At 36.8% G+C, this 26953-nt stretch overlaps 3 protein-coding genes across 10 annotated transcripts in view; 1 reads left to right on the top strand and 2 right to left on the bottom strand.

Moving 5' to 3' along the window:
- The window catches only part of atp2a2a (ATPase sarcoplasmic/endoplasmic reticulum Ca2+ transporting 2a), a 27066-nt gene extending 15875 nt beyond the window's left edge, over positions 1-11191 (top strand). For 2 of the 3 annotated variants that reach the window (XM_048211471.1, XM_048211470.1), the window contains exons 7-21: positions 37-117; positions 198-283; positions 801-1265; positions 3054-3142; positions 3240-3342; positions 3793-3924; positions 4008-4127; positions 4210-4428; positions 5631-5966; positions 6044-6264; positions 6363-6565; positions 6883-6968; positions 7568-7701; positions 7825-7942; positions 8138-9202. In XM_048211471.1, the coding sequence (XP_048067428.1) occupies positions 37-117; positions 198-283; positions 801-1265; positions 3054-3142; positions 3240-3342; positions 3793-3924; positions 4008-4127; positions 4210-4428; positions 5631-5966; positions 6044-6264; positions 6363-6565; positions 6883-6968; positions 7568-7701; positions 7825-7942; positions 8138-8410 (2666 nt within the window). In that variant the 3' untranslated portion in view covers positions 8411-9202. Of the gene's footprint in view, positions 1-36; positions 118-197; positions 284-800; positions 1266-3053; positions 3143-3239; positions 3343-3792; positions 3925-4007; positions 4128-4209; positions 4429-5630; positions 5967-6043; positions 6265-6362; positions 6566-6882; positions 6969-7567; positions 7702-7824; positions 7943-8137; positions 9203-10142 lie in introns of those variants that run through there. The other variant, XM_048211472.1, reaches the window with a different exon arrangement.
- Positions 11032-20170, bottom strand: anapc7 (anaphase promoting complex subunit 7). Its single transcript, XM_048211473.1, has 11 exons — positions 19921-20170; positions 19251-19440; positions 16793-16912; positions 16563-16674; positions 16318-16471; positions 15071-15213; positions 14876-14993; positions 14269-14465; positions 13513-13737; positions 12563-12713; positions 11032-12478 (listed from the first exon to the last, which is right to left on the bottom strand). Exons 1-11 carry the CDS (start codon positions 20019-20021, stop codon positions 12289-12291), a joined length of 1701 nt encoding a protein of 566 aa, XP_048067430.1. The 5' UTR covers positions 20022-20170; the 3' UTR covers positions 11032-12288.
- Positions 20171-22336: 2166 nt separating this feature from the next.
- Positions 22337-26953, bottom strand: part of rapgef1a (Rap guanine nucleotide exchange factor (GEF) 1a) — a 32117-nt gene continuing 27500 nt past the window's right edge. For all 6 annotated transcript variants that reach the window (XM_048209005.1, XM_048209004.1, XM_048209009.1 and 3 more), the window contains 5 exons: positions 26563-26641; positions 26365-26466; positions 26185-26282; positions 25632-25760; positions 22337-23997 (listed from right to left, as the gene is read on the bottom strand). In XM_048209005.1, the coding sequence (XP_048064962.1) occupies positions 23847-23997; positions 25632-25760; positions 26185-26282; positions 26365-26466; positions 26563-26641 (559 nt within the window). In that variant the 3' untranslated portion in view covers positions 22337-23846. The remainder of the gene's footprint in view (positions 23998-25631; positions 25761-26184; positions 26283-26364; positions 26467-26562; positions 26642-26953) is intronic.

Genomic DNA, 26953 nt, shown 5'->3' on the forward strand with positions numbered 1-26953 from the left:
TTTCTAAATATCTTATATCTTATTTGTATTATCTAGTGGGTGACAAGGTACCTGCCGATATCCGTCTCTCTGGAATTAAGTCCACCACACTCAGAGTGGACCAGTCTATCCTGACAGGTAACCAAGTGTTTGGTTCATTTGTGGGTGTATCATCTATTTTGGCTGTGTGTTTTACTCTTATTTCTTCCACCTTACAGGTGAGTCTGTCTCTGTCATTAAGCACACCGACCCCGTGCCGGATCCCCGTGCCGTCAATCAGGACAAGAAGAACATGTTGTTCTCGGTAAGAAAATTGGACTTCAGTCAAGTCACCTTTATTTATATAGTGCTTTATACAGATTGTTTCAAAGCTTTACAGTAATAAACGGGAACATAATGATTCAGTGATGCAAACAGATTTCAATTCTGCTGTAAAGCAGCTCTAAAAAGACAATAGTAAACAGTCAGTATTCAGTTTAAATCAGTTCGGTGTTGATTCAGATTTGTTCAATAACTGTGTAAAATTCATCAATTATGCATTAAATTCAATTAATCTATAAAGCATCTCTGGAGAAAACCATGATGTTGTCGTCATCATCAGCTCAGTTCAGTTCTCATCCAGTAGTGTCAGTGCATTCATAATATTGCAGTAAAGTGTTACCCATAATATTTTGTCCCCAACTAAGCACGCCAAAAGGCGTCGGTGGCAGAAGGAACCCAAACTCCATCGGTGACAGAAATGGAGAAAAATCCTTGGCTCTTCATTCTTTTTGGTGCAAAAGAAATATATATTCCTGTTCATTTAAATGTGTGCATTTCAGGGAACCAACATTGCTGCCGGCAAAGCCGTAGGTGTGGTGGTGGCCACGGGCGTAAACACAGAGATCGGTAAAATCCGTGACGAAATGGCCGCCACCGAGCAGGAGAGGACACCCTTGCAGCAGAAGCTGGATGAGTTCGGCGAGCAGCTCTCCAAGGTCATCACCCTCATCTGCATCGCCGTGTGGATCATCAACATCGGCCACTTCAACGACCCCGTCCACGGCGGCTCCTGGATCCGTGGCGCCGTTTACTACTTCAAGATCGCTGTTGCTCTGGCTGTGGCCGCCATCCCTGAAGGTCTACCCGCCGTCATCACCACCTGCCTGGCTCTCGGCACCCGCCGTATGGCCAAGAAGAACGCCATCGTCCGCTCTCTGCCCTCCGTGGAGACACTGGGTTGCACCTCCGTCATCTGCTCTGACAAGACGGGCACCCTCACCACCAACCAGATGTCCGTCTGCAGGGTAAGCTCATCCTTTAGCAGTTTAGTCATCCTAGGCTTTGTACAGAAGTAATAACTCCATGAAATGGCTTGGCGAGTGCAGTTGAGTTTGATGGGTGCTGTTGACATATTTGAAACAGGAAGTTGTTGCAGAGTAGCCTTCAGTTTACATGATTTGCTACTTGCTAAATGTGTATACAACCCTAAGGGGCCGTTCACACAGAACGCATTTTTCCATTCAACTCTGCAACTTTTCCATTGTTTTTCAATGTAAACACGCTAGACGGACGTCTTTAACCGTTGTGCTCGTATCTCACACACAACATGCTATTCTAAAAACATGACGGTCAAGTTAAAAGAAGTTCAACTTAAAAAAATTAAAAAAAAATAAATAAAAAAAACGTCTCTAGACCTTTTGCTTTTTTTTTTCCTTTCACTGACCTGCATCTCGTGTTTTTAACAGAAAAAACACTTTCTGAGTCTGTCCTGGAAAAGAAAGATTGTAAATTTGTTTAAACATGGACTAAAAGCCACAAAAGTCAAGGTTTTAATTGGGCCTTTAAAGTAAACCTGTTTAAATAATTGGTGATCACATTGTTCTTGCAGTCATTACAGGTCTTTGGGGAAAATTTTAATTGCTACTTTTTTTGCGCTTTATTTATTTATTTATTTTATTTATTTATTTTTTAAAAACTGTCTACTGTGCTTTTTTTTTTTTTTTTTTTTTTTTTTTTTTCTCCCCCCTGTCCAATTTGGGCAAAAAAAAGGTGATTTCATGTATCAATAATAATAATAATAATAATAATATTATTATTATTATTATTATTATTATTATTATTATTATTATTATTATTATTATTATTATTATTATTATAAAAATAATTAATACATAATAATAAGATTATTATTATTATTATTATTATTATTATTATTATTATTATTAATAATAATAAGATTATATTATTATTATTAATTAACTTTTGTTTTTATTAAACAATAATAATAATATTATTATTATTATTATTATTATTATTATTATTATTATTATTATTATTATTATTAATTATAATTTAACAAAAATAAGTATTTTTATTATTAATAGAAATATTAAACAAGAGAAAAAATATCACTATTGTAGTAACAGTATTTCATTGTAAAGTAAATCTCCTTGATTGGCAACAGGTTTATAAATGCTTCACATTACAAATCATTGAAAACTCATGGTAATTGCACTCCATCTTTGACCTCCGGCATTTCTCCCACAGTTCTCGCTCAGGATATGTTCTGAATTGGTAATATATATTTAGACTTTTAAAAATCCTGTCGTTTTATGGAAATGAAGTGTTTTGGTGTGGCTTCAAGAACAACAAAGAGAGTTTGTCAAAGGACTGAGCTGCTCACTCTGCAGAAATACAAGAATGAGCTCAATGATGGATGGCTGTAGTGTCCGAATTTGTTTTCTCAATTTTTTTTTTTTTCCTCTTCCTCTCTGCTGTTCTGCCAGTTTCTGTATTTATTTAAACATAAAAACAAGTAGAATTATGGCACCCTGAGTCCATATAATCTTCTTATGCTAATACTTGATTATTATGCTGCCATCTTCTATCAGTTAACTTTTCAACAAATCCATTCTAGACAGACAGCGTGCTGATGCATTCAGCTAACAGTTGGAAATAGTATCTTAAAGGAACAGTTAACTAAAAAATGAAATGATTATATTATTAATATACAGGTTTGGAATAACATGAGGTGGTATAACTGGTATAACATGAGGTGATTAAAGCTGTTCCAACATGTATCTGTGTTTCAGATGTTCATCATAGACAAGGCAGAGGGGGAGAAGTGCTCACTGACGGAGTTCACCATCTCTGGCTCCACATATGCTCCTGAAGGAGAAGTGTGAGTTTTCTGTCTATGCTCTGATATGTACTTGTAGTCCTGCAGTCAGCTTCTGTTGTAGTAGGTAGGTTATTCATCATTGTGTTTGGTTGCTCAGATACCTTGATAACCGAGTAGTGAAGAGCTCTCAGTATGATGGGTTGGTGGAGCTGGCAACCATCTGTGCCTTGTGCAATGATTCCTCCCTGGATTTTAATGAGGTACGCTTACTAATTATCCTTTCTTAGGGTGGAAGATTTAAGCAAAAATGGATATTATACATTTATAATGAATATGCAAATAAGTATTTAAGGAACTGATATTCTCAGAAATATATCACAATATAAACAATTCTTTGAAAAATTGATTTCCAAAAACTCCTGAAAAAAAAAAAGGTATCTTACCATAAAGTGTACACATTCTATGGATTTAAAAAAAATTATATGTATGAAAAAGAATTTATGATGTATGAATTTATGTGTGTGTGTGTGTGTGTGTAATTAGATTTAACACTGTTTATCCAGATTTTTTTTTTTTTCAATCATTCCTTGGATAATTCTATTGTATCTAACCATGTTTGCCAGCAATAGAACAGGCACTATGAGAAGCTTCAGGAGAAGGTCAGTTCCACACATGGAGGACATACCTTGATAAATGCAATTCTCTTTCAGGCCAAAGGTGTTTATGAGAAGGTTGGAGAGGCCACAGAGACTGCTCTGACCTGCCTAGTGGAAAAGATGAACGTTTTCGACACCGACGTCAGGAGCCTGTCTAAGATCGAGAGAGCCAATGCCTGCAACTCAGTAAATATTTCAACGATTAGTAAATAATTATGCAAGTACTTGTTCAATCATGATTTTATAACTCTATATGTGTGTATGTGTAGGTGATCAAGCAGCTGATGAAGAAGGAGTTCACCCTGGAGTTCTCCAGAGACAGGAAGTCCATGTCTGTGTTCTGTTCCCCAACCAAGGGCAAATCCTCTTCCTCTAAGATGTTTGTCAAGGTACAAACCTGGTTTGTTATATACTGAGTTATTGTACTGCTGATGTTTTGGTCACATTGCTAAACTAGAGTGTCTTCCTCAGGGAGCCCCAGAGGGAGTGATCGATAGGTGCACGTATGTGCGTGTGGGTGGATCCAGGGTTCCCCTGACTGAAGGCATCAAGGACAAGATCATGTCTGTGATCCGAGAGTACGGCACTGGCCGGGATACCCTGCGCTGCCTGGCGCTGGCCACCCGTGATACTCCTCTGAAGAAAGAGGAGATGATGCTGACAGAGACGGCGCGCTTTGCAGATTATGAGGTGACTGAGTTATTGTGCTACACTGTACTTTACTAGTCTTTGTGTCATACTGACATAGTGTTTATCCATCTAGATGGCTATCTAGTAACATCTAGTATCTAATGAAGTAACTTTGTGTTTACTATCTTATAAACTATTTATTCATCTAACTAGGTAGCTATCTAATGAACTATCTATTTAGTACCATCTAGCTCTCTAATATAAATGTCTTTGCACCTTGTTAGCTACCTAATAGTATTGTCAAAAGTACAGATTTCGGTACCAATTCAGTACTGAAATTTAAAAAAATGACTCTTTTAGTGCTTCTGATTGGCCATTGTGTTCATGCATTCAACATATATGTCTGTGATTGGCTACAATGGTCAACGCTTCAAAAACATTTTGTAAATGGACACCATTCTTCTAGCTAGTTTCTAATAAACCATTTTTCATCTCATTAGTTATCTATCTAATAAAGTGTTTACCTTTCTAGCTATCTAATAACATATAGGGTGAACTCGGGCTGATTGGGAGACTTTTTAATGGCAAAAAAAGGCAAAAAGTGTCCCAATCAACCTGAATTCACCCTATAGTTATCTAATAAAGTATGTTTGCATCTTGCTGTCTAGTAATGTTTTTAGCTATCCTATACATTTTCTAATATTTATCCATCTAATTCACTATCTAATAGTGATAATCCATCTAGCTATTTAGCTGTCTAGAAAGCTAACTAGAAGGATGCAAAATGGTTTATTAATAATGTAATTTAACTATCTTGCCATCAAGTAATGTATCTAGCTCTCTAATGAAGTATCTTTTTGTTCCACTTGCTTAATTTTATCTTATAAAAATATTTGTCCATCTATCTAGTTCGCTATCTAATAAAGTGATAATTCATCCTAGTTAGATGTCTAAAAGTATTTAGCTAGCTAGTAACGTTAATATTTTTATCTCTCAAGCTTCCCATCGAATTATTTATCCAACTAGGTAACTAATGGTGTTTATCCATATAGTGCTGTAATGACATAAATAACAACATATTTAGCCACAGCATTTAATAAAGCATCTTTGTGTCTAGCTAGCGGTCTCAAAGCATCTATCCATCTAGCTAATGAAGTGGAAACCAGAAAGTACCAAATCTGATGAGGTTTTAACAGTTTATCCAGCATGGAAAGAAACATATTAAAGTTTTTCTAAACTTCCCTATTCTCTCCATCTGCCAGTCTGATCTGACCTTCGTGGGCTGCGTGGGCATGCTGGATCCTCCTCGTACAGAAGTGGCCGCTTCCATCAAGCTCTGCCGCCACGCCGGCATCCGAGTCATCATGATCACCGGGGACAACAAGGGCACGGCCGTGGCCATCTGCAGACGCATCGGCATCTTCTCAGAGGACGATGACGTCGACCGCATGGCTTTCACGGGCCGCGAATTCGACGACCTTTCACCTCATGCCCAACGCGAGGCGGTCACTAATGCTCGCTGCTTCGCACGTGTCGAGCCTTCACACAAGTCCAAGATTGTGGAGTTCCTGCAGGGCTTTGATGAGATCACTGCCATGGTAGGTGGCCATATGATGATAATGGATAGTGATTTAGCTCAACTGTGATGGTTGACTAAACGGTTGCGTCTTTGCAGACGGGAGATGGCGTGAACGATGCCCCTGCCCTAAAGAAGGCAGAGATTGGCATCGCCATGGGCTCTGGCACTGCTGTGGCCAAGTCAGCCTCGGAGATGGTCCTCGCTGATGACAACTTTGCCACCATTGTGGCCGCCGTTGAGGAAGGTAGAGCTATCTACAACAACATGAAGCAGTTCATCCGTTACCTCATCTCCTCCAACGTGGGAGAGGTCGTCTGGTCAGTCCGTTTTTCATCCGCCAGTGTTTTTTTTTTTTGGTTCTGTTTAAGTTTTTTTTTTTTTGTATCTGTTGCTGATATGAATGACTCCTCCTCAGTATCTTCCTCACCGCTGCGTTGGGTTTCCCTGAGGCCCTGATCCCCGTTCAGCTGCTGTGGGTGAATCTGGTGACTGACGGCCTGCCGGCCACCGCTCTGGGCTTCAACCCTCCTGATCTGGACATCATGAACAAGCCCCCCCGCAGCGCCAAGGAGCCCCTCATCTCTGGATGGCTGTTTTTCAGATACCTGGCCATTGGCTGTGAGTCACAAACATGACCAGTGCATCATTTGATTGGACCAGTGGTTCTCAAACCCTTACCGCTGCACATTTTGTATGTCTCCCTCATCAGACACACCCAATTCAACTCTTGCAGTTTCTACTAATTAGTTGATGAGTTGAATCAGGTGTGTTAGATGAGGAGAGACATGCAAAATGTGCAGTGGTGAGGGGTCCCCAGGACAGGTTTGAGAACCACTGGATTGGACTATAGGACAATTTACAATTCTAGTTTGGCATCTAATAAAGTATCCATTATTGCTGGTCTGTTAACTCTGGTATTAACTTGTGCTTCTCAGGTTATGTTGGTGCTGCGACTGTAGGAGCTGCAGCCTGGTGGTTCACTATTGCTGAAGACGGTCCAATGATCACACTTTATCAGCTGGTATATATCTCCGTTTTTAAATATAAGTGCTGTGTGTAATTAAATATACAGCCTTAAAGCCCGATCACACAACGTCTGATACAATAACATGTAAAATGAATGCTCAAAACTACACTGTCGGAATTATCTAAAAATATTTTGAATGCCTTTTATAATTTGTTTGACATTCAGCTGATTGCAGCAGCACAATTTTTGGGCTTTTTATTTTTTTTAATAAATAGATTTTTTTAAATAAATAAAATATATTTAATTTAAATATAATTAAATTAGGTTTTTTATTTTAGAAGAGGCCTCTCATGCTCATGAAAACTGCATTTCTATTATGAATGAAATATTATTACAATTAAAAATAACATATTTTAAAATTTATTTTTGTCATGCCAAAGGCTGAACTTTCAGCATCCATTACTCCAGTCCTCAGTGTCACATTATCCTATGAAATTTAATTAAAATATTTAATATATATTATTAAATTTTAAATATTTATTTATTTATTTGGTATTTAATATAATTATTACATAAGAATAATAATTTTCTCTGTGTCACCATTATTGTGCTTCGTCTGTATAACTAACTCTCTTTCTTCTTCACGCTCTCAGAGTCATTTCCTGCAGTGTTCTCCTGATAATCCTGACTTCCAGGATCTGGAGTGCCACGTGTTTGAGTCTCCCTACCCCATGACCATGGCCCTTTCTGTGCTGGTCACCATCGAGATGTGTAACGCCCTCAACAGGTCAGTCCTCAGAACGGACAGCCGTCATCCACATGACATCCAGGCTCTTTCGTGACAGTGATTTAAAAATGAGCTTTGTATTTGTGCTGAACCCAAGTCAACGTGTCCCCCTCCCTCCTGCAGCCTGTCAGAGAACCAGTCTCTGGTGCGCATGCCTCCTTGGGAGAACGTCTGGCTGCTGGGAGCCATCTGCCTCTCCATGTCTCTGCATTTCCTCATCCTCCATGTGGAGCCGTTGCCGGTACAGCAACCATCCTGATTTATCTTAACATTTACAGATTATTAAAGGCATAGTTCACCCAAAAATGTGACGCTAAATGTTTGATATTGCAAATCACTGTTTTGTTGAATCACAATGTTTTTAATTTATTTATTTGATCAAATTGTGCTGCCCTACATGGAGCCATATCATTCCATACTTTTCTTTGCTCCACAGGTCATCTTCCAGATCACCCCTCTGAGCGTGACCCAGTGGATGATGGTGCTGAAGATCTCATTGCCTGTCATCCTCCTGGACGAGCTGCTCAAATTCGTCGCAAGGAACTACCTGGAGCCCGGTAAAGACCAGGACCAGGAGCCCGACGAGAGAGGCTGGTCCCTCTCTGCATGCACCGAGGGTGTCTCCTGGCCCTTTATAGCTCTGACACTCCCCCTAGTGGTGTGGCTGTACAGCACAGACACTAACATAACCCAGCTGTTCTGGTCCTGACTGATCCCAGAGCTGCCGTCAAGCTAACACGTGACTCCAAATAACCAGAGAAGCAACATTTAACAAAGAACAACATTTACCTGTTCACATTTGCACATGCATCCAAGCCTTGTTTGAATTTTTATATGATGTTTATCCTCATATATGGCATATTGCTGTCAGAAAATAGTATGTTCTCTTTTTAACATTCCATTTTTAAGCACATTTCTTATGTTGTTTTTTTATTATTATTATTATTATTAAAGATGTATATTTTTCTCAGGTCCCTTTATGGCCTTTTTTGGATGTTTAAAACATGGAGATGAAATATTTATCAGATTGCTTTGGATATTTTTGGCTCACAGCTCTGAGATGTCTTTATAGCCTTTTGGGCCAAAAAGAACAATTGTGCATTTGGGTTATATTTAGATGTTTTCCACTTTAACGTCACCTATGTAATTTCGGTTTCTTGGTTTCTTCCTCGCTTGAAGCAAAATGATTTCCTCTCTGTGTCAAGTAGATTGCAGCTACCTCAGTTCTGTCGGTTGCTTTCTCAGGACCTGTTTCCTGACTTTCATTTTGTATTTTTGCTTGATAGAAGACTAGCCAAATGCACTAGTTCCCTTGTTCTAAAACACTAGCTGTTCAAAAAACTGTTTGTTTTTGAACAAATTCTCTGAATCTGTTTACTTTATCATGTGTTGGATGTATTTATAGGGACAGTGTAGTGATTATAATATTATAGATCAATTATTTTTACTGTAATGTATATGTGTATATACTAGGTGCTTAGAAAATAAACAGCACAAATTATCCTTTCTTTTTGTATTATAATATCTAGGATGAATTCTGGGATAAAACCCATGATATTAGTAAACTAGTGTTGCTGGATAAAGACCTCTTTAACTCTGTAAATGGCACAACTTATTCATAAAGCCCGGGGTATACTTCGTTTTTTTTCGTTTTTTTTTTTTTTACGCGTAGTCGAACACACAGCCTTGCAAAGTTTGACGCATGCGCAGTTTTGAGCAATCTCTCGCCACAAGTTACAACCCATGTAAACATCTTTGTATTCTTTCATTTGTGCAAATGTGGTACTTTCTAACATCCTTGCACAATCTTTAGTCGATTATAGGCCTCCATCGTCTGTAGCTTGCATGTGTTCCCGTCTGTTCTGTTTATGCAGTTTTTCTTTGTGAATCGACGCCCCCAGGACACAGTTGCCACCTTGTGGATAAACTACTGTATTAAAGTTAAATGTGCATGTGCATACTCATGATGGCATTTGCGTCACACGCACTGTACGCTGACCATCGCGTACGCGTAAAAAGCAAAGTATACTTTGGGCTTTAGGGGTCCTGTTTTTTTTTTTTTCTTCCACTTTAAATCAGTTCTCTTGTAAAAGTGTCTTGCTGCAGGTGACCACCAGACATCATGCATGATTAAATTCAACATATTAAAACTAATCGTTTTGTCCTGTGTGCATCAGAGTGAGTACTGCTCACATAATTCTGAAATACTCATAATACACCATCACAACCTCATGTTTGTTTGTGCTGCTGACTGACGTAATACACACAATTATGTGCAATTACCTGGAAAATGTTTATACAGGAACTCCATATAACTGCTCTGAAGAGACCATTAATCATGTTTAATGACTGTTGCAGTTGCATGAGATGACATTTCTGTCCATAGTTTTTTTTATCAAATGTGTTCTTATTTTTACGTCTTTCTCTCTCTTTCTCCTCAGCTCGGGACGATTGAGCCAATCTGCTCTCTTGCAGAACCTGTGAGGTTTTCTTGACTTTAGTGCATGTGTTGTTTTGAGCAGCTCCATCTTTCTAGGCCTGCATGTCAACTGTGCTAAAACTTAATTTGCATTAGTTTAGAAAAAGTTCAAACATTAGGAGTGGAAAAAGCTTATTTGAGACCTGACAAACCAGATCAAACCCGTCTGAAGCCAGTGAAATTTAAAAATACACTTAAAATGTAACATTAAAGCAGTTTTTATGGTGCATGTCCCCTTATAAATGTTTGTATAGCGCTGCAGCATTTAATAAGGCTGGGACAATACATCGATTGTTGATGCAAAGACTCTGGAGCGATTTTGATATTTTTCGATATATCGTTAACAGCAGATGGCACTGCGTGCTTTAGAAACACCCGTACTCTGCTTGCTTCCATTTCCTTTACATACACCACTTAAACCTAAAATAAAGAGTGAAATTACAAGCGAATTACAAGAGTGTTCACCGTGGGCTGTGTTTACATTAATCTCGCGTCATAAAAGCATTCTGAGCCGAAGTGCAAGTAAATTTAACCACTTACATGACTCAGCAGAATGCATGAGCACTCTCCAGCGCTCTTCGTGAGCATTTTAGTGTGTGGTTAAAAACTTGCCTAGAGCGCCATCTGCTGTTAAAACTAAGCTCAGAATCGATTCGAGAGAACACATAGCAGAATCATTGTATCGTGAATCAATGTATTGTCCCAGCCATGATATTTATTTTGGAAAAAAAAGAAAAGAAAAGATGCTATTAGTGAAAAAGGCATTGTATTTTTTCCCTCAAATCTTTTGAGATATGTAAAATAACCAAAAATGATTGTTCTTGTTGCTTTGCGCAGGGATGTGCAATATGTTTTAAAGCCGAGGCTCATTTCAGGTGTTCGTTGTGTGTGTGTGACATTGAGAGACAGGCGGTCTTTTACAGCAGTTCCCATGACAACTGGAGGGCGGGTGCTGCCAAATCAGTGTTGTAATTATCACAATGACTTGTGGTTAATAAAAAAATGATATTACATGGTTGCGCTGCTGTTTCTTTACACTGGCAACAGTTGATTTATTTTGTATTAGTAAAAGTGATATTCTAGTTACTAAAATTGAACAAGTCACTTTTTTTTTTTTTTCATGCCATGATTTTAATCCCAAAACATTTAAAAAACAGTCTTATTTACACAATATAGAAACATTAAGACAAATACACTGCAAAAAAAAACAAAAAATTTGAATTTGAATTGAATTTATGATTGCATCACATATCCTCTGATAAATTTCACAAAACGTGTCAAGAAATGTCTGTTATATTCACCCCAAAACCAAAAGAACTGCATAAAATAAACCAAAACTACTTCTGCGCTGTGATACAAAACTAATATAAAAGCAAAAAAAAAAAAAAAAGTATCACTGCATTATTGTCATGGAAATCACCATTGAGAATGAGCATTAAACAAAAGTAATATTACACTGCAGTATTGAAAACTAGGGTTGAAAATAATTGTTCCAAAAATTATGTGAAATTCGTAATATGACTTGCACGTTTCATGACATTCTCATTGTGATTCTTTTACAAAGGCATCATCATCAGAGGCTATCATAACTTGTGCAAAAAAAAAAAAAAAGGCTTGAAAGAGCATGGAAAATAATTAGAGATTTGACACCTTTATTAATATAATGGGGACGGCAGCAGAGTTAACTAGTCCTGTACAAAACAGCAAAAGAGAAGCATGATGTTTAATTAACGTTAATAAACTTTTAGAAAATATCATTGTGTATTTAGACAAACACCTGCAGCATTGCATGTTGAAATATGATCACCCTGTCCTTTGTCAGAAGTTTGGTGTTGGCCTGTTAGTTTCTGATCTCTGTAGTTCTGTATTCTCATCTGAGACCAGTTGTATACTGATAATACAGTTTTTTATGAAAATTAATCTCTTGATGTGACCAAACTAAAAAGATTGAGGGCACAAATCCGATTAACAGTAAATGTCCGTAACTCACCACCAGAGGGCAGCAGTGAGCATTATGGCATCTCTGTTCACACACACGAAAATGCAAGAGTGTGGATGTTTTCTTTGAAGTCTGAAGTGCTCTAGAGTCTCTCAGCGAGTGTCGAGGGTCACTGCATGCCGAACCACTGTTCCTGATCGGCCCACTGCGCCGCCTCACTGTCGCTGCCCTCCAGGTCTCCCTCCTCCCCGCTGCCCTCCATATCGTCACCGTCCAGCTCGACCGTGGCGTCCGTGGGACTTTCCTCCTTCTCCATCTTCTGCATGCCCTCCAGAGACTTCTGGTCATTTGGATCGAGGCTATGGAGGAGGAACATAATCAGTTCTGCTAGAGTTTCGTGTTTATGTACAGTGTGGATGGCAGTAGAGAGGAAAGGATGCTACCTTAGCGCTATACTGTACTGGTCCATGGCCTCCTGATAGTCATTAACAGCTACGAGAAAATCCCCCAGCATTCTGTGCAGCACGCAGTCACTCTGATTGGCTAAAGTGTTTCGTAGAAGTGCTATTCCTTCCTCGTACTTCTGTTCTCGACCTGTAATGAAAATGAAGTAGGTGTTGCATAGCAAACACCAATATATCAGCTCTTGAGTTCAGACATAACCATCCATTTGTGTTAATAACAATAAAAAAATAAAAAAATTCTATGTTGAATCAAATAAGAATAAAAAGTTGTAAAGCTACTTTTTGTAATATCTATTTGATGCTTTTCTCATTTAACACAATAATGACTTTAAATGATCTTTTGGGGTAATTTCCAAATTTGATGTTAATTATTGATGTGGAATTAATCTTCATTACACGATGTGGCGAGCAATTAACCTAATTAATCGCCACATCGTTTAATTAATTAGATTTAAAAATGTAATCAATTGACAGCCTTAATTAATATTAACAAGAATATTAACTAGAAATAAATACATAAACAAAAAAATTATAATTACATGAAAAACAAATAAAAATAATTGAAAAAAAATTATATAACAATAAATCAAAACAAAATATTAATAATATATTATGGGCACAGTGAAACAAAAAAGTCTAATCTAATACTAATAAAATTATAACGACAATAAAAAAATAATAATATAAATAGATAAAAAGTATTAATAAGAAATAAAAAAAAAGAAATACTAATAAAATAATATAATTAATAAATAGAAAAATAAATAAATAAAATCTATTAAGAAAAAAACATAGATTAAATAATAAAAATAGAAAAATAAATGAATAGAAAAAATTAAAAAGAATTAATAAATAGAAAATGATAATCATACTAATAATAATAATAAATCAAAATCAAATAAGATATTATGGGCACAGTTTTGACATACTGAGGAGCTCTGCTTTCTTCACGACAGCTTTGATGTAGTCGGGCCGCTGAGCGAGGGCTTTGTCCAGCAGAGTCTTGGCCTTCTCCTGGGTCATGGGATCTTCCAGACACACTGTGGCCAGGATGGTGAGAGTTTGGGCGTTCGCTCCCAGCGTCTTGTAAATATTGTTAGCCATTCCCATAGCCTCCCGGATACCATTAGACGCAAGATAGCAGTCAATCAGACCTGAAAACATGGGCAAAAAAAAAAAACCTAACTAACCTTTATACAACCTTCAAAAATAGGACTGATTAAATCCAACACAAGAGAGTAACTATCAAAGATTCAGCAAATAAATAGGTTTAATATCTGCAATTTTTATGGCACGAAACTATGAAAGTCTGCAAGAAAAAATACAAAATGTGTGATATGCGATTTCACGTCGAACAGAATTTTTCCTTCGATTTGTTTCGATGGATGTATGTGTTGATGAATTTAGTTTACAATGCTGACGGTCTAAAATCAGCATGATAAAACCCTCTCAGAGAACTAGCTTCCCTTAATTCATCCCCTTTAAAGTATCGCCACAAAAAATATAAGAAAAATGGGGGAATCAACATTAGCAAGCCAATCTGTCAATATGTAAAGCGCTTTGAGTGCCCAGAAAAGCGCTATATAAATGTAAGGAATGAAATTATTAACTGATCGACTTGTAGGTTGATGGTAAACTTAGGCAATCAAGCTGACCCTTCCCTATTATCATGAAATCTTTCTTGCCTTCGTAGCAGTCCAGACGACAGGGCGCCAGTCTCATGGCTTCTCTGAAGTGTATGATGGCTTCCTGCACTCGACCCATGTTTCGCAGCGCAACCCCCTTCAGGAGGAGCGCCTGCACACTGTTGCTGTTCAGCTGGATGGCTTTAGCTCCCAGATAGAGGGCGCGAGAGTAGCGCTTACTGTAGAAACTGTGACACCTGAGGAAAACAAAAATGTTACGTTTTTAGCATCTTCGTAATCTGAACAAGTTTCAGACAAAACAGAGCTTTTCACACTGTGCCTAACCCAAGGTTATTGTCGGTCTAAACCTCGCTTTTAACCCAGGGTAAAGAAGCATTACACGGATACAAAGTTCTATCATGAAACTGTAGATGGCGCAGGCTGATTCGTCCAAACATTGACACTGACACCGCAAATAAGGACATTAACCCAGGGTTTAGGAATGTACAGTGTGAAACGGCAGTATATGAATACCCAGAATTAACAGTTAACCCTGGGTAAATAACAAGCAATGTGAAACGTTAAGCAAGTTAACCCAGAGTTTAGAATGACCCAGGGTTAACTATTTCAAGAGTTAAAAACCCTATTAGGAGAAAATCAAACTCACCCAGATATGACCCAGGGCTCTGCATGCTGGTCAGATATGTTGAACAGCCGTCCTCCGAGAACCTCGACATCTTCTAGATGACCCTCCCTGGCCATAAGATAGCCGTATACATCCATACCTACAAAAGAGCATGACACTTTAATTCAAACCAACAAGAATCATCAGGTAATGCAACTATTGGTTAATGCCACGTACCTTTGATCAGGTAAGGGTCAAGCATCTGTGCCTGCTCAAACTTCAAGATGGAGTTCTTGGTGTCTCCAGCCCTGAAGTATACGTCCGCCAGGGTGACTAAAAGATCAACGTTATCCCTCAAGAGTGACTTCTTCTCCAAAGAGCTATGAGGAGAGATGTACTAGTCAACAAAAACTAAGTGCTACAGACATGAATGATACCTCAAATTGTACAGAGGTGGGCTATTACTTTATAAACATTTTCACATGGAAAATCTAAAAATCAACATGTAATATAATATAATACAATATAACATAACACAATAATATAATAAAATATAATCATTGTTATTAACTAAACTAAAAAAATAATCTAATTTAAATAACGCTGAAATAAAATAATAAATTGTATTATATATATATATATATATATATATATATATATATATTTAGATGAAGAACTCTAATGAAAAAAAATGTTGCTTTGGCAACTAACTGAAATAAGTTTAAAAAAACTACTAAAACTAAAACTGAAAAAATAAAATTAAATAGAAATATTAAAAAAAACTTAAAATACTAAAACAAACTAAAATTAAAAAGAAAACTAAAAATATAAAAATAACAGTTAATAAATACTATAACAGTATAAAAATAATACAACAGTCAATATAATATTATTGTTAACTAAAACTAATAAAAACCATCTTAGTTAATGGAAATAAAGCTGAAATAAAATAAAATATAAATATTAGATGAAAACTTAAACTTTATAACTAAATAAAATCAAAAATGATGCTTTGGCAACTAACTGGAATAAAATAAGTACTAAAACTACTAAAACTGAAATAAAACTAAATAGATTTTTTAAATGATAAAAATGACAAATTTACTAAAACAAACTAAATAAAAATCCCCTAAAAAACTAAAATGATGAAACTACTTAAATACACTAAAATTATAAAAATAAAAGCTAACTAAAAAAAATTAATAATTAATACAATAACAACTGTGAATATAATATAATAATATATAATATTATATAATAATACTTGTTGATGACAGTGGTGGCTAATAGCAAGTCAAACTATTTTTATTAAAGAAAAACTGTTTATTAAACTTCTTAAAAATAAATATATAAATAAACATTTATTCACGTAAAGATTGCTACAAAAATTGGCCAAGCAACAGCTAAGAAATGAAAGCTGCTTTACTGAAATTGTGGATTTAATCATGAAAAGCCTATTTTAATTCACGGCATCAAATCCTCACCAGATAGTGTTGATTGCTCTCTGATTGTCCCCTCCATGTATGAAAGCATGTGCTTTAATCCAGACAGACAGCCAATCAAGATTCGGGATGCTCTGAATCACGTCCATCGTCATGGAAGCGACCTCTGCCCCCTTCACCGACAGAGACAGAAGCCCTGAGTGGATCAGACAGGAGGATGCTTTAATGTTGGGTTCAGAATGAACTTTAAAGACGAAGAAAGGACAAGATGCTGTATGCTTACGGACCAATAATAGCATCAAGGGCCAGAGGACACTGTCTCAACACCTCCTTGTAGCTCGTAACGGCTGAACGTTCCTGACCGGCCTTTCTGTAAAGATTCGCCAGCATCATGTTGATCTGTAATCGAGACACATACAATTAAACTATGTACTCTTTCATTTTTTTTAGATGTTAATGATAATGTTAGATTGTCAGATTCACACACAGAGACACTGGACCGAGTGTGAAAACACACCTTTGGCGTTCTCTGGCGTGAAGGGATCCCGTCCAGCACTGATATGGCATCTTTATCCAGCTTCAGAATAGTGTAACACTCTGCGATTTTATATTTCACTTCAATCTCTGACGGCAAGTTCTGTAGTTAATCAACACAGAGCTTTAACATTAGAAATAATGCAGCCATTACAAAAATCACCATGATAACCATCATTTCCAACACAATGCAACAACAACTACACTTCTTATAAATTCTGTGAAATCATAACATAACATAACATATACTGTTAAGGGGTCAGTACGATTTTTATTTGAATGAAATACTTTTATTCAGCAAGGATGCATTAAATTGATCAAAAGAGACATTAAATACATCTATATTGTGATATAAAAAAATTGCATTTCAAATAAATTATGTTATTTTGAACTTTCTATTCACTGAATAGAAAAAAAATAATAAAGTAAAATAATAATAATCAATCTTAAAAAAATAATAAGGTTTCCACCAAAATATTAAGCAGAAGAAATGTTTCTTGAGCAGCAAATCAGCATATTATAATGATTTGTTAAGGATCATGTGACACTGAAGACTGGAGTAATGAAAAATAAAATAAATAAATAAAAATAGTAACAATATTTCAAAATATCATGTTTTTACTGTTTTGATCAAATAAATGCTCACCTTTTGAGCTGAAGAGACTTCTATTAAAAAAATTTAAAGATCTTATTGACAAAACTTTTGAACGGTAGTTTAATATAATACATATTTAATGTATTATCAAATATTTAATGTAATATCAAAATAAATAAATAACTGTAGCAACTAGGGCTGGGTAAAAAATACTGATTTCTCCATTTTAAATGTTTAAATATGGATATTTTTCTTACAAAAACCCATCGCTTTGCTTCAGAAGGCATTTATTGGAGCTGTATGGATTATATAAGAGAAAATATTGGTATAATTGTCTTTTTTAAAAATGTGTTTGCATGTTGTATGTCTCTTTTCTAATGGACCTTGAGTCTGGAAATAAAAGTTGAATGAATGAATGAATGAATGAATGAATATATTTATGATAGATGAATGCATTTTTGGGGGTTTAACCTGGTAGAGCCAGGATATTTTTAAATATATCTCAGATTGTGTTCATCTGAAAGAAAATGACAGTCATATACACCTAGGATGGCTTGAGGGTGAGTAAATCATGGGATAATTTTCATTTTTGGGTGAACTATCACTTTAAATGATAAAAACTTCCTTGTGTGCAAGTGTTAGCTTATAAAATCAGTGAATTTTAACCTTCAGTATTATAGAAATCAAATGTAAAACCAATGGACTCCCTGTGTAGTTTACAGCATTAGTTGAGGGATTTTATTTAATTGAGAAAATGTGCCATGTACTGTACCTTTATTTATATATTTCCAAATCAATTGATATTGAATCGAATTCGAATAGTAAGCTTGTGAATCGAAATTGAATCATGAAATTTGCGTCAAAACCCAGCTCTAGTAGTAACTATTCACATGTATTCATTTACTTAAAGGATTAGTCCATTTTAAATACACTTTTCCTGATAAATTTACTCACCCCCATGTCATCCAAGATATCCATGTCTTTCTTTCGTCAGTCGAAAAGAAATTACGGTTTTTGAGGAAAACATTCCAGGATTATTCTCCTTATTTCAATGGCTACCAACAGATTGAAGGTCCAAATGTCAGTTTCAGATCAGCTTCAAGGCTTTAAACGATCCCAGATGAGAAATAAGGGTCATATCTAGCGAAACGATCGGTCATTTTAATTCGAAAACAATACAACCGTTTATGCTTTATAAACAAAATATCGCCTTGAACGTACTTTCCGCTTCCGCATTCTTCATAACGTTTACGCTGAATGTCCTACGCCTTCCCTATTCAACTTAAGGTAAAAAACGAAACTGGCGCCGCGTTCGTTCCGTAAGTAGAATAGGGAAGGCGTAGGACATTCAGCGTAAACGTTATGAAGAATGCGGAAGCGGAAAGTACGTTCAAGGCGATATTTTGTTTATAAAGCAATAAACGGTTGTATTTTTTTCGAAAATGACCGATCGTTTCGCTAGATATGACCCTTATTACTCATCTGGTATTGTTTAAAGCCTTGAAGCTGCACTGAAACTGTAATTTGGACCTTCAATCTGTTGGTAGCCATTGAAATCCACTATAAGGAGAAAAATCCTGGAATGTTTTCCTCAAAAACCTTAATTTCTTTTCGACTGACGAAAGAAAGACATGGATATCTTGGATGACATGGGGGTGAGTAAATTTATCAGGAAAAGTGTATTTAAAAGTGGACTAATCCTTTAATAATACAAACAAACTGAAGTGATTAAACCAAGGCGGAACACACTACAGTTAGTGCTAATGTACCAAACCATGGTATTTCAATGGATGTGTAGCATAGTGAATGTGTGTAAGGGTGCTGATGAGGGTTTGGTGGAGCTCACCTGTGCCTGCACTGCAGAGGTGGTGCCGCCTGTGCTGGAGGGACGAACTTTAGATGTTTTGCTGAGCACTTTCTTTTGCTGTAAAGCCATGTTGTACTTACAGGCAGCGTTCCTGTACTCTTTATCATGGAAGATGGCATCAGCATGATACACCAGCAGCTGGTACTTCTGAGATGGTGAGAACAGCTCCCTGAAAGAGGTACACACACTTCTATGGAGTTGGGTTCGTCTCTTAAAATTGACACAAATTGCCATAATGCGTTTCTGTGAGAAACTGACAACTATGGGGTGTTAAATTAACGTAACCAAGACAATAAAAAATGTTTTTGCCAAAATAATGTTTTGCCATCCATTAAAAAACATATTTTAAAAAATGACAAAAATATTCTTAAGGTTTCTTACACAATTTGAACAATAACACGTTTTTATTTATTACAGTACATGCACCAAAACTATGGTAGCTTTTGAAATAACCGTAGTAACTAAAGTATTTTGGGAAAAATATGGTTACTATCTTAAATAACGCATTAATGCTTTTACTAGATTACTTTGACTTCGCATGAGCTTGTTTCTGCATGCTGCGTATCTACGTTGAATTTTAATAGCAGACACACTTGACATCAGACAGCTTCCAGATCTGTTTACATCCTAAAAAACTGGAGATACTCACGGGTTGTTGGTGCTCATGGTCAGGAGTAAACTACTGATGATCCGGACATTAGAGTGGAGTCCGGCCGCTGCCATATCCCGCACATGATCGATCACATTCATGTTCAATCGATTATCTTCAGATCTGAAAGAAAAAATGTAATTAAGATATGCGTAGTAGCGACACAGCGGAAGATGCAGCAATGCTGAAGAGCAGAGTTTTTTAAACAGAAGGAAATGATGCGATTTCAAAATAAAAGTCGGAGGGGGAAAATGAATCGCCAAACGAAAAGTCTCCGAACTTGGCAAATGTTGTTGTTGTTGTTAAACACAGTTAATTTCAGATATATATATATTTTTATTTTTAAAGATAAGTAAGTATTTGCTTACTTACTTACTAAGTAGTAAGTATTTGCTTTCTAAATACTGATAGGAAATAATTATATTAATCGTGATTCATTTCGTTTATTAGTTTTAACAGTACAACACCAACAAATCATGAGCGCTTTCTCCTTACTTGCAATTGTAAAAACGTTAGAGAATAGTTTGTACTTTTCTTTGTGTTACATCTTTCTATGGACCCAATGGAAAATCACTAATGCGTATATATATATATATATATTATGCATTTTGTTCACATATATGACAATTATTTAAAGGGTTAGTTCACCCAAAAATGAAAATAATGTCATTTATTACTCACCCTCATGTCATTCTACACCTGTAAGACCTTCGTTCATCTTCAGAACACAAATTAAGATATTTTTGATGAAATGCGATGGCTCAGTGAGGCCTCTGTCTATAGACAGCAATGCCATTCAAACTCTCAAGGTCCATAAAGCTACTAAAAACATATTTGAAACAGTTCATGTGACTTCGGTGGTCCTATCTTAATATTATAAAGCGACAAGAATACTTTTTGTGCACCAAAAAACCCCAAATAGACGACTTTTAAACAATATCTTGTGATGGGCTGATTTCAAAACACTGCTTCATGAAGCTTCTGAGCTTTATGAATCTTTTGTTTCGAATTAGTGATTCGGATCTCCTATCAAATGGCTAAACTGCTGAAATCACGTGATTTTGGCGCTCCGATTCACTGATTCGATTCGTGAAGCTCTGAAGCAGTGTTTTGAAATCGGCCCTTATACAAACCCGATTCCTAAAAAGTTGGGACACTGTACAAATTGTGAATAAAAAAGGAATGCAATAATTTACAAATCTCATAAACTTTCAGGATTTCATGAGAGCTACACATTCCAAAAAAGTTGGGACAGGTAGCAATAAGAAGCCGGAAAAGTTAAATGTACAGATAAGGAACAGCTGGAGGACCAATATGCAACTTATTAGGTAAATTGGCAACATGATTGGGTATAAAAAGAGCCTCTCAGAGTGGCAGTGTCTCTCAGAAGTCAAGATGGGCAGAGGATTACCAATTCCCCCAATGTGCGGCAAAAATAGTGGAGCAATATCAGAAAGGAGTTTCTCAGAGAAAAATTGCAAAGAGTTTTAAGTTATCATCATCTACAGTGCATAATATCATCCAAAGATTCAGAGAATCTGGAACAATCTCTGTGCGTAAGGGTCAAGGCTGGAAAACCATACTGGATGCCCGTGATCTTCGGGCCCTTAGACGGCACTGCATCACATACAGGAATGCTACTGTAATGGAAATCACAACATGGGCTCAGGAATACTTCCAGAAAACATGTCGTGAACACAATCCACCGTGCCATTCGCCGTTGCCGGCTAAAACTCTATAGGTCAAAAAAGAAGCCATATCTAAACATGATCCAGAAGTGCAGGCGTTTTCTCTGGGCCAAGGCTCATTTAAAATGGACTGTGGCAAAGTGGAAAACTGTTCTGTGGTCAGACAAATCAAAATTTGAAGTTCTTTTTTGGAAAACTGGGACGCCATGTCATCCGCACTAAAGAGGACAAGGACAACCCAAGTTGTTATCAGCGCTCAGTTCAGAATATTTGTAGTGTCCCAACTTTTTTGGAATCGGGTTTGTAGATATTGTTGAAACGTTTTTATTTTTATTTTTTTTGGCGCACAAAACTTATTCTTGTCACTTTATAATATTACGATAGAACCACTGAACTCACATGAACTGTTTCAAATATGTTTTTAGTACCTTTATGGACCTCGAGCCTGAGAGTTTGAATGGCATTGCTGTCTATGGAGGCCTCACTGAGCCATAGGATTTCATCAAAAATATCTTAATTTGTGTTCTGAAGATGAACAAAGGTCTTATGGGTGTAGAACGACATGAGGGTGAGTAATTAATGACATTATTTTCATTTTTGGGTAAACTAACCCTTTAAATGCAAACTTATCTTTATTCACGCACATCTTTTTAAAAAAAAAATTTTAAATTCTATGCAGCCCCCAAACCAGAACAATGGATCCCACACAAACACAACAAAGACACTGATGATATGTATATTATTTTACCAGGTTTCACAGGGTTATGTGTACAGAGGTACATGTCAGTTGTGTTTTATATGCAACTGAATCATCATCATCATCAACATAATGTTCAAACAGTGGTGATATGTGGTCTGGGGTCTTTGGAATTTTGAAACCAACTTCAGTCCAATTTGCAGGTATGAACAGGTTCCTGCCGTAAGCGATGTTGAAGGGGTTCAGGCTCATATGTATGTCCACTTCAAACTGCTACCAAACAGCTTTTAATCTTTGTTTCCCACAATCAACTTAAAAGTGCACATTTCATCACATCTCACAACAACAGAGTAATCTCTCTGCAAATGTCCATGTAAAATCCTTTTTAAAAACAAAAGGAAAACTGCATTATATAAAATAAATCACATTGACACTACTTCATGAACAGCTTCAAGCACTTGATATAGTAGGTCTTTGATCACTGCAATGGCTCTGGGATATCTACAGAAATATGGTTATTTTGTACAGTACTGTTGTGCAAAGTGAAAAATATTGAAATATTGAAATGTACCATACAAACACAACTTGTTGTAACACAACTCCTAAAATCTTTCTTTCAACAACCACACTGGCAAAAAAGTGATGCTGATGATCTTGTAATAAAAAGCATATTGTTAATCTACGCACACATATATACAAATAAATAACAAGCAAGTTTAACAAAACAGTGAGTTTCCCTGATTATTAGCAATTAATTGTAATTGGAAGACAACTGATTTTAAATAGGCCTTGAATTGCTGTAATGAGAAGTATGAATTTAATATAAACAGAATATGGCAATGTAGTTGTTATTTCAACTCGATGCACATTAAAACTGGCACACTCCTGTTTGAAGAATTTCAGTAAGAAAAGTCAGGAACTTAATTTTTTTTTAAATTCAGCAAGATACTGTTAATCTAGCAGAATAAGCAACAAAATCCTGATAGTGCTATTAATAACTGTGGCTGTGTGTCCTCATCATGACCTATTATCATATATGCTTAAAGCTGTTCAATCCAGCAGCTAAACATACAGCAATCCCCCTAAATCTAAAGAGTCTCTATGTGCATTTGTTACATACAAAATAAATAAATAAAAATATCAGTCTTCAAGGAACTTCAACATCCAAAGTGCCCGTTGAGGCATCACGGTATTAGTTTGCAGTTGTTTTTCCAGATTGCACTGCAAACATCCAGATGGGGAGACCGTACCGGAATATCACCGTAAATCCCAGGTTACAACCGCAAACCCCATAATCTCATGTATCAGAGTCACGTTTTCCGTCTTTGCGCTCGGCATTCAAATTTACACACAGGGTCAGACGCAGTGCAAATACAAAATAAAATCTAATCGTTTTAAAAAAAAGTTTCTGTAAACTGTAACAGAAATACAGTATCGTTTACAGTCTCGTAGCTGCCATTACAGTAACTTCTGATTGCTGTGTCTTGCAACTTCGGAGGAGGGTGGCTTTTAAAAGCAGTTTGTTCGTCTAGCCGAGCGAGCTATGTCTTTTCCTCTCGTTCTGTTTTCCGGCGAGTGATGTTGCGAGGCTTGATCTTCAAAGAAAGCTCCCACAATGCCTCCTCAGCTAGATGGTCACTGAAGTCGTTGAAGAAGGAGACAATGTCGACGTTGTGTTTGAGGTCATAGTGCCTGGAAGAAAGAGAAGTACAAGTCACACAAAATGCTTCATTTGAAGCATTTCATCTAAAAAGCTTTCTTCTATCCCATCTTAATGAGGAGACATCTATTATTGTTGGTTAACGTCAAGAACCAATAATGCCATAGCCATGTTTTTCACGATCCAATACATTTCCAATAGATAATACAGCTGCAAGCAGCAATTATCGGGGGTTGGTGGGCATTAAAGGTGCTAAAGAGGATGTTTTGTTTTATACATTTTTGCAATATTACTTGAAACTGTCTTTCCTAACTGATAAAAGACTATTTATTAGGTGCACTGAAAGGAATAATATTAATATACATCATCTGTGCACGAGGTAGTGCCTTAAAAACATCAGCCAATCGTTTACGCGATCATCGTGTAAACGACTGGCCCTCTGGCTTGTCAATCACTGCTGTGACGTTCCTTGTGAAAGACGTGCGCGGATTGGCCCTCTGGCTTGTCAATCACTGCCATGACGTTCCTTGTGAGAGACGAGCGCGGCTGCGCGCTCCAGTAACTTTCCACACTCTACAGGCGCCGCATGCAATGTTTTTGTCAGGAGACAGGAGTAACAACTGCAGATTATGAGTTACCTGCGGTGAGTCCGATATAATGAATCCACTAACACGACACAGCGAATGCCGGTGGTAAACAAACACTCGTGTACGAGTTTTGGGAGCGTTCCCTCGAATGAGCTGTGAAGGAGGGGGGCTGTTCTTACACATGCGCTCATTTCAAAAACTCACTGACAAGTCTTTGGTTTCTCAGTCGACGAAAAGATCCTCTTTAGCACCTTTAAGGCCTTTAAGAGCGTTTTTTTAACATTTTTAGCAAGCCTGTAACCATCTCGATCATAGATGGAAAAGACCGTTTACAGCCAATACAAGCAATTTACAATAGGAAATATATGGTTTACAAAGCTTTTTAACAGTTATCGAGGTTGAGCCAAAAACCTAGGACTAGTTCGCAAAAGTAGGTTTTTGAAATAATCTCCAATATTTAACGAATGATTCGATTGAAAGCGGAGGTCCTAGAGGCCAAGTTGTTCAGGATAAGGAGTTCTACCATGTGGTACGGAATTTTGTGGGCATGCGCGAAAAAATAGCATGATATACAATCCTTTATGCACGTGAAAATTTTTTCGGGTTGCGTAGTTATAGCCCTCCCCCCCCCATGTTATAGCGCCACCAAGTGGCCAATCGCCATATTCTTTTTTTTCACACAACCACAGAATGAGCTCTTACACATGTGTGCAGAGTTTGGTGAAAATACCTCATTCCATTCACGAGTTATAGCCATTTTAGTAAAAGTGGCTCCGCCCACTCCGAACGTTTTGGCTGCCCTAAGAGCCTGTGAATTTAAATTTCAACCTTTTTTGATAATAATCAGATGTAGTAGGGGGTGTGAGTACTATCAGCCCTCAAAGCTTCAAGTCTCTACGACTTACGGTTTGGTCTGCGCGATCACTTTTAGGGAAGAATGCTGATCCTTGGAAATTTTAACAATTACGCGCTTAAACCCCTAAAAATCTACTCCTTTACTTGTTAAATATTTTGTTTTCACTCCGATTATGGAAGTTAAATGGATTACGAATGATGTTTCATGTTGTCCAAGTACTCACACTTGCTGGAAGCGCCTCATAGTGTCCAGGATATTGAACTGCTGCCAGCGTTTGGAAAAGTTTATCTTTCCATCGATGAGGTCAGGATTCCCAAGATGCACAAAAGTTAAGTCCTGGAGGATGAGACCTCTGTATTTTGTGGAAAAATAGGGAAGTCATACACAAAATATTACATCTGAATTACAATATAAAATGTGTATTTTTTCTTTAAAGTCACCATGAAATCTAAATTGACATTTTTGTGGAATATTGCAGAATTTACTATAAATGATTTATCTGTGCACATCATTATTTTTTAAAAATTCAATATTTTTTAAAAATTGCAACGATGTGTTCACTGGTGCGAGGGCGGGACAACCTGTCACTCACATGAGATTGACCAACAGCAAACCACAACCATCCAATCAATTCCAGATAGACAAAATCAAGTCCCGCCCTACATTTTTTCTTGTTCAGGAAGCCATTTCAAACTGACATATATCCCAATAAGGAAAGAAAAAGACTATCGCAACTTCCATTTCATGGTAACTTTAAATGCTTAACATGTCCTTACAGATACGGTATACATGGAGGCTCCACATCCGCCAAAGCTGCTCTATACGCCCGGAAGGAGGAAGAACTGTCAATTAAAGTGCAATATTCCTCCAAACCCTGTGGAGATAACATAAGGTACTATGACGATCGGCTGAGAACCAAAATAACACAGAAACAGGGATGCATGGATGTGATTTACCTCTGACGTTTGCTTCTGCCATTCCAGTCTTCTGATAGGCGCTGAATCCAACGCTGATAATATTGCCAAGTAGGAGTTGAAGTTATTGAGTTTTCTTAAGTGCTAGAATACAAAGGGACACAGGTCAAAGTTTTTTTTAATAGAAATCAAGCTAATAAATCATTTGATTCAGTTTGGAAAAATAAAATTTGTTTGTACCTTCATAATTTTGATGAACTTTAGAAGAAGTTTTTCCCGATCCTGGGCTTTCTCCTGCTGGATTATTAAGGACCGAACCCTTAAAAAGAGAGATTAAAAATACATAATGTACTGTATACTCATTAACATGCCCATAAAAAATTTTTTTCTCCATCAGCATAAGATTTTAGGTAAAAATTTTTATTAATCAATCAAGGAATCGTGTATCATTTAAGTAAGTGTTCACCATTTCTTATTCACCACTTTATTCGCCTTCACTAGTTCATGTTAAATGGTCCTGCAGTGACCAATTAATTTTTAGAAAAACAAATATACAATACAAACATTGTCTAAATGGGCAGTTTTCACAGAATAAGCTGTAATATGGACCAGATTTTATGCTGCAAGGCCA

This window comes from Megalobrama amblycephala, linkage group LG12 (genome assembly GCF_018812025.1).
Source record: "Megalobrama amblycephala isolate DHTTF-2021 linkage group LG12, ASM1881202v1, whole genome shotgun sequence".
NCBI classification, from domain to species: domain Eukaryota; kingdom Metazoa; phylum Chordata; class Actinopteri; order Cypriniformes; family Xenocyprididae; genus Megalobrama; species Megalobrama amblycephala.

Bases quoted from the DNA above. Each gene is read 5' to 3' on its own strand.
- anapc7 (XM_048211473.1), bottom strand. From the start codon at position 20,021: ATGAATGTGATCGATCATGTGCGGGATATGGCAGCGGCCGGACTCCAC. The intron at 19,441-19,920 runs GTGAGTATCTCC...TACCTCTTTCAG, and splicing joins ACCATGAGCACCAACAACCC to GGAGCTGTTCTCACCATCTC. The intron at 16,913-19,250 runs GTGAGCTCCACC...GATTAACTACAG, and splicing joins CCTCTGCAGTGCAGGCACAG to AACTTGCCGTCAGAGATTGA.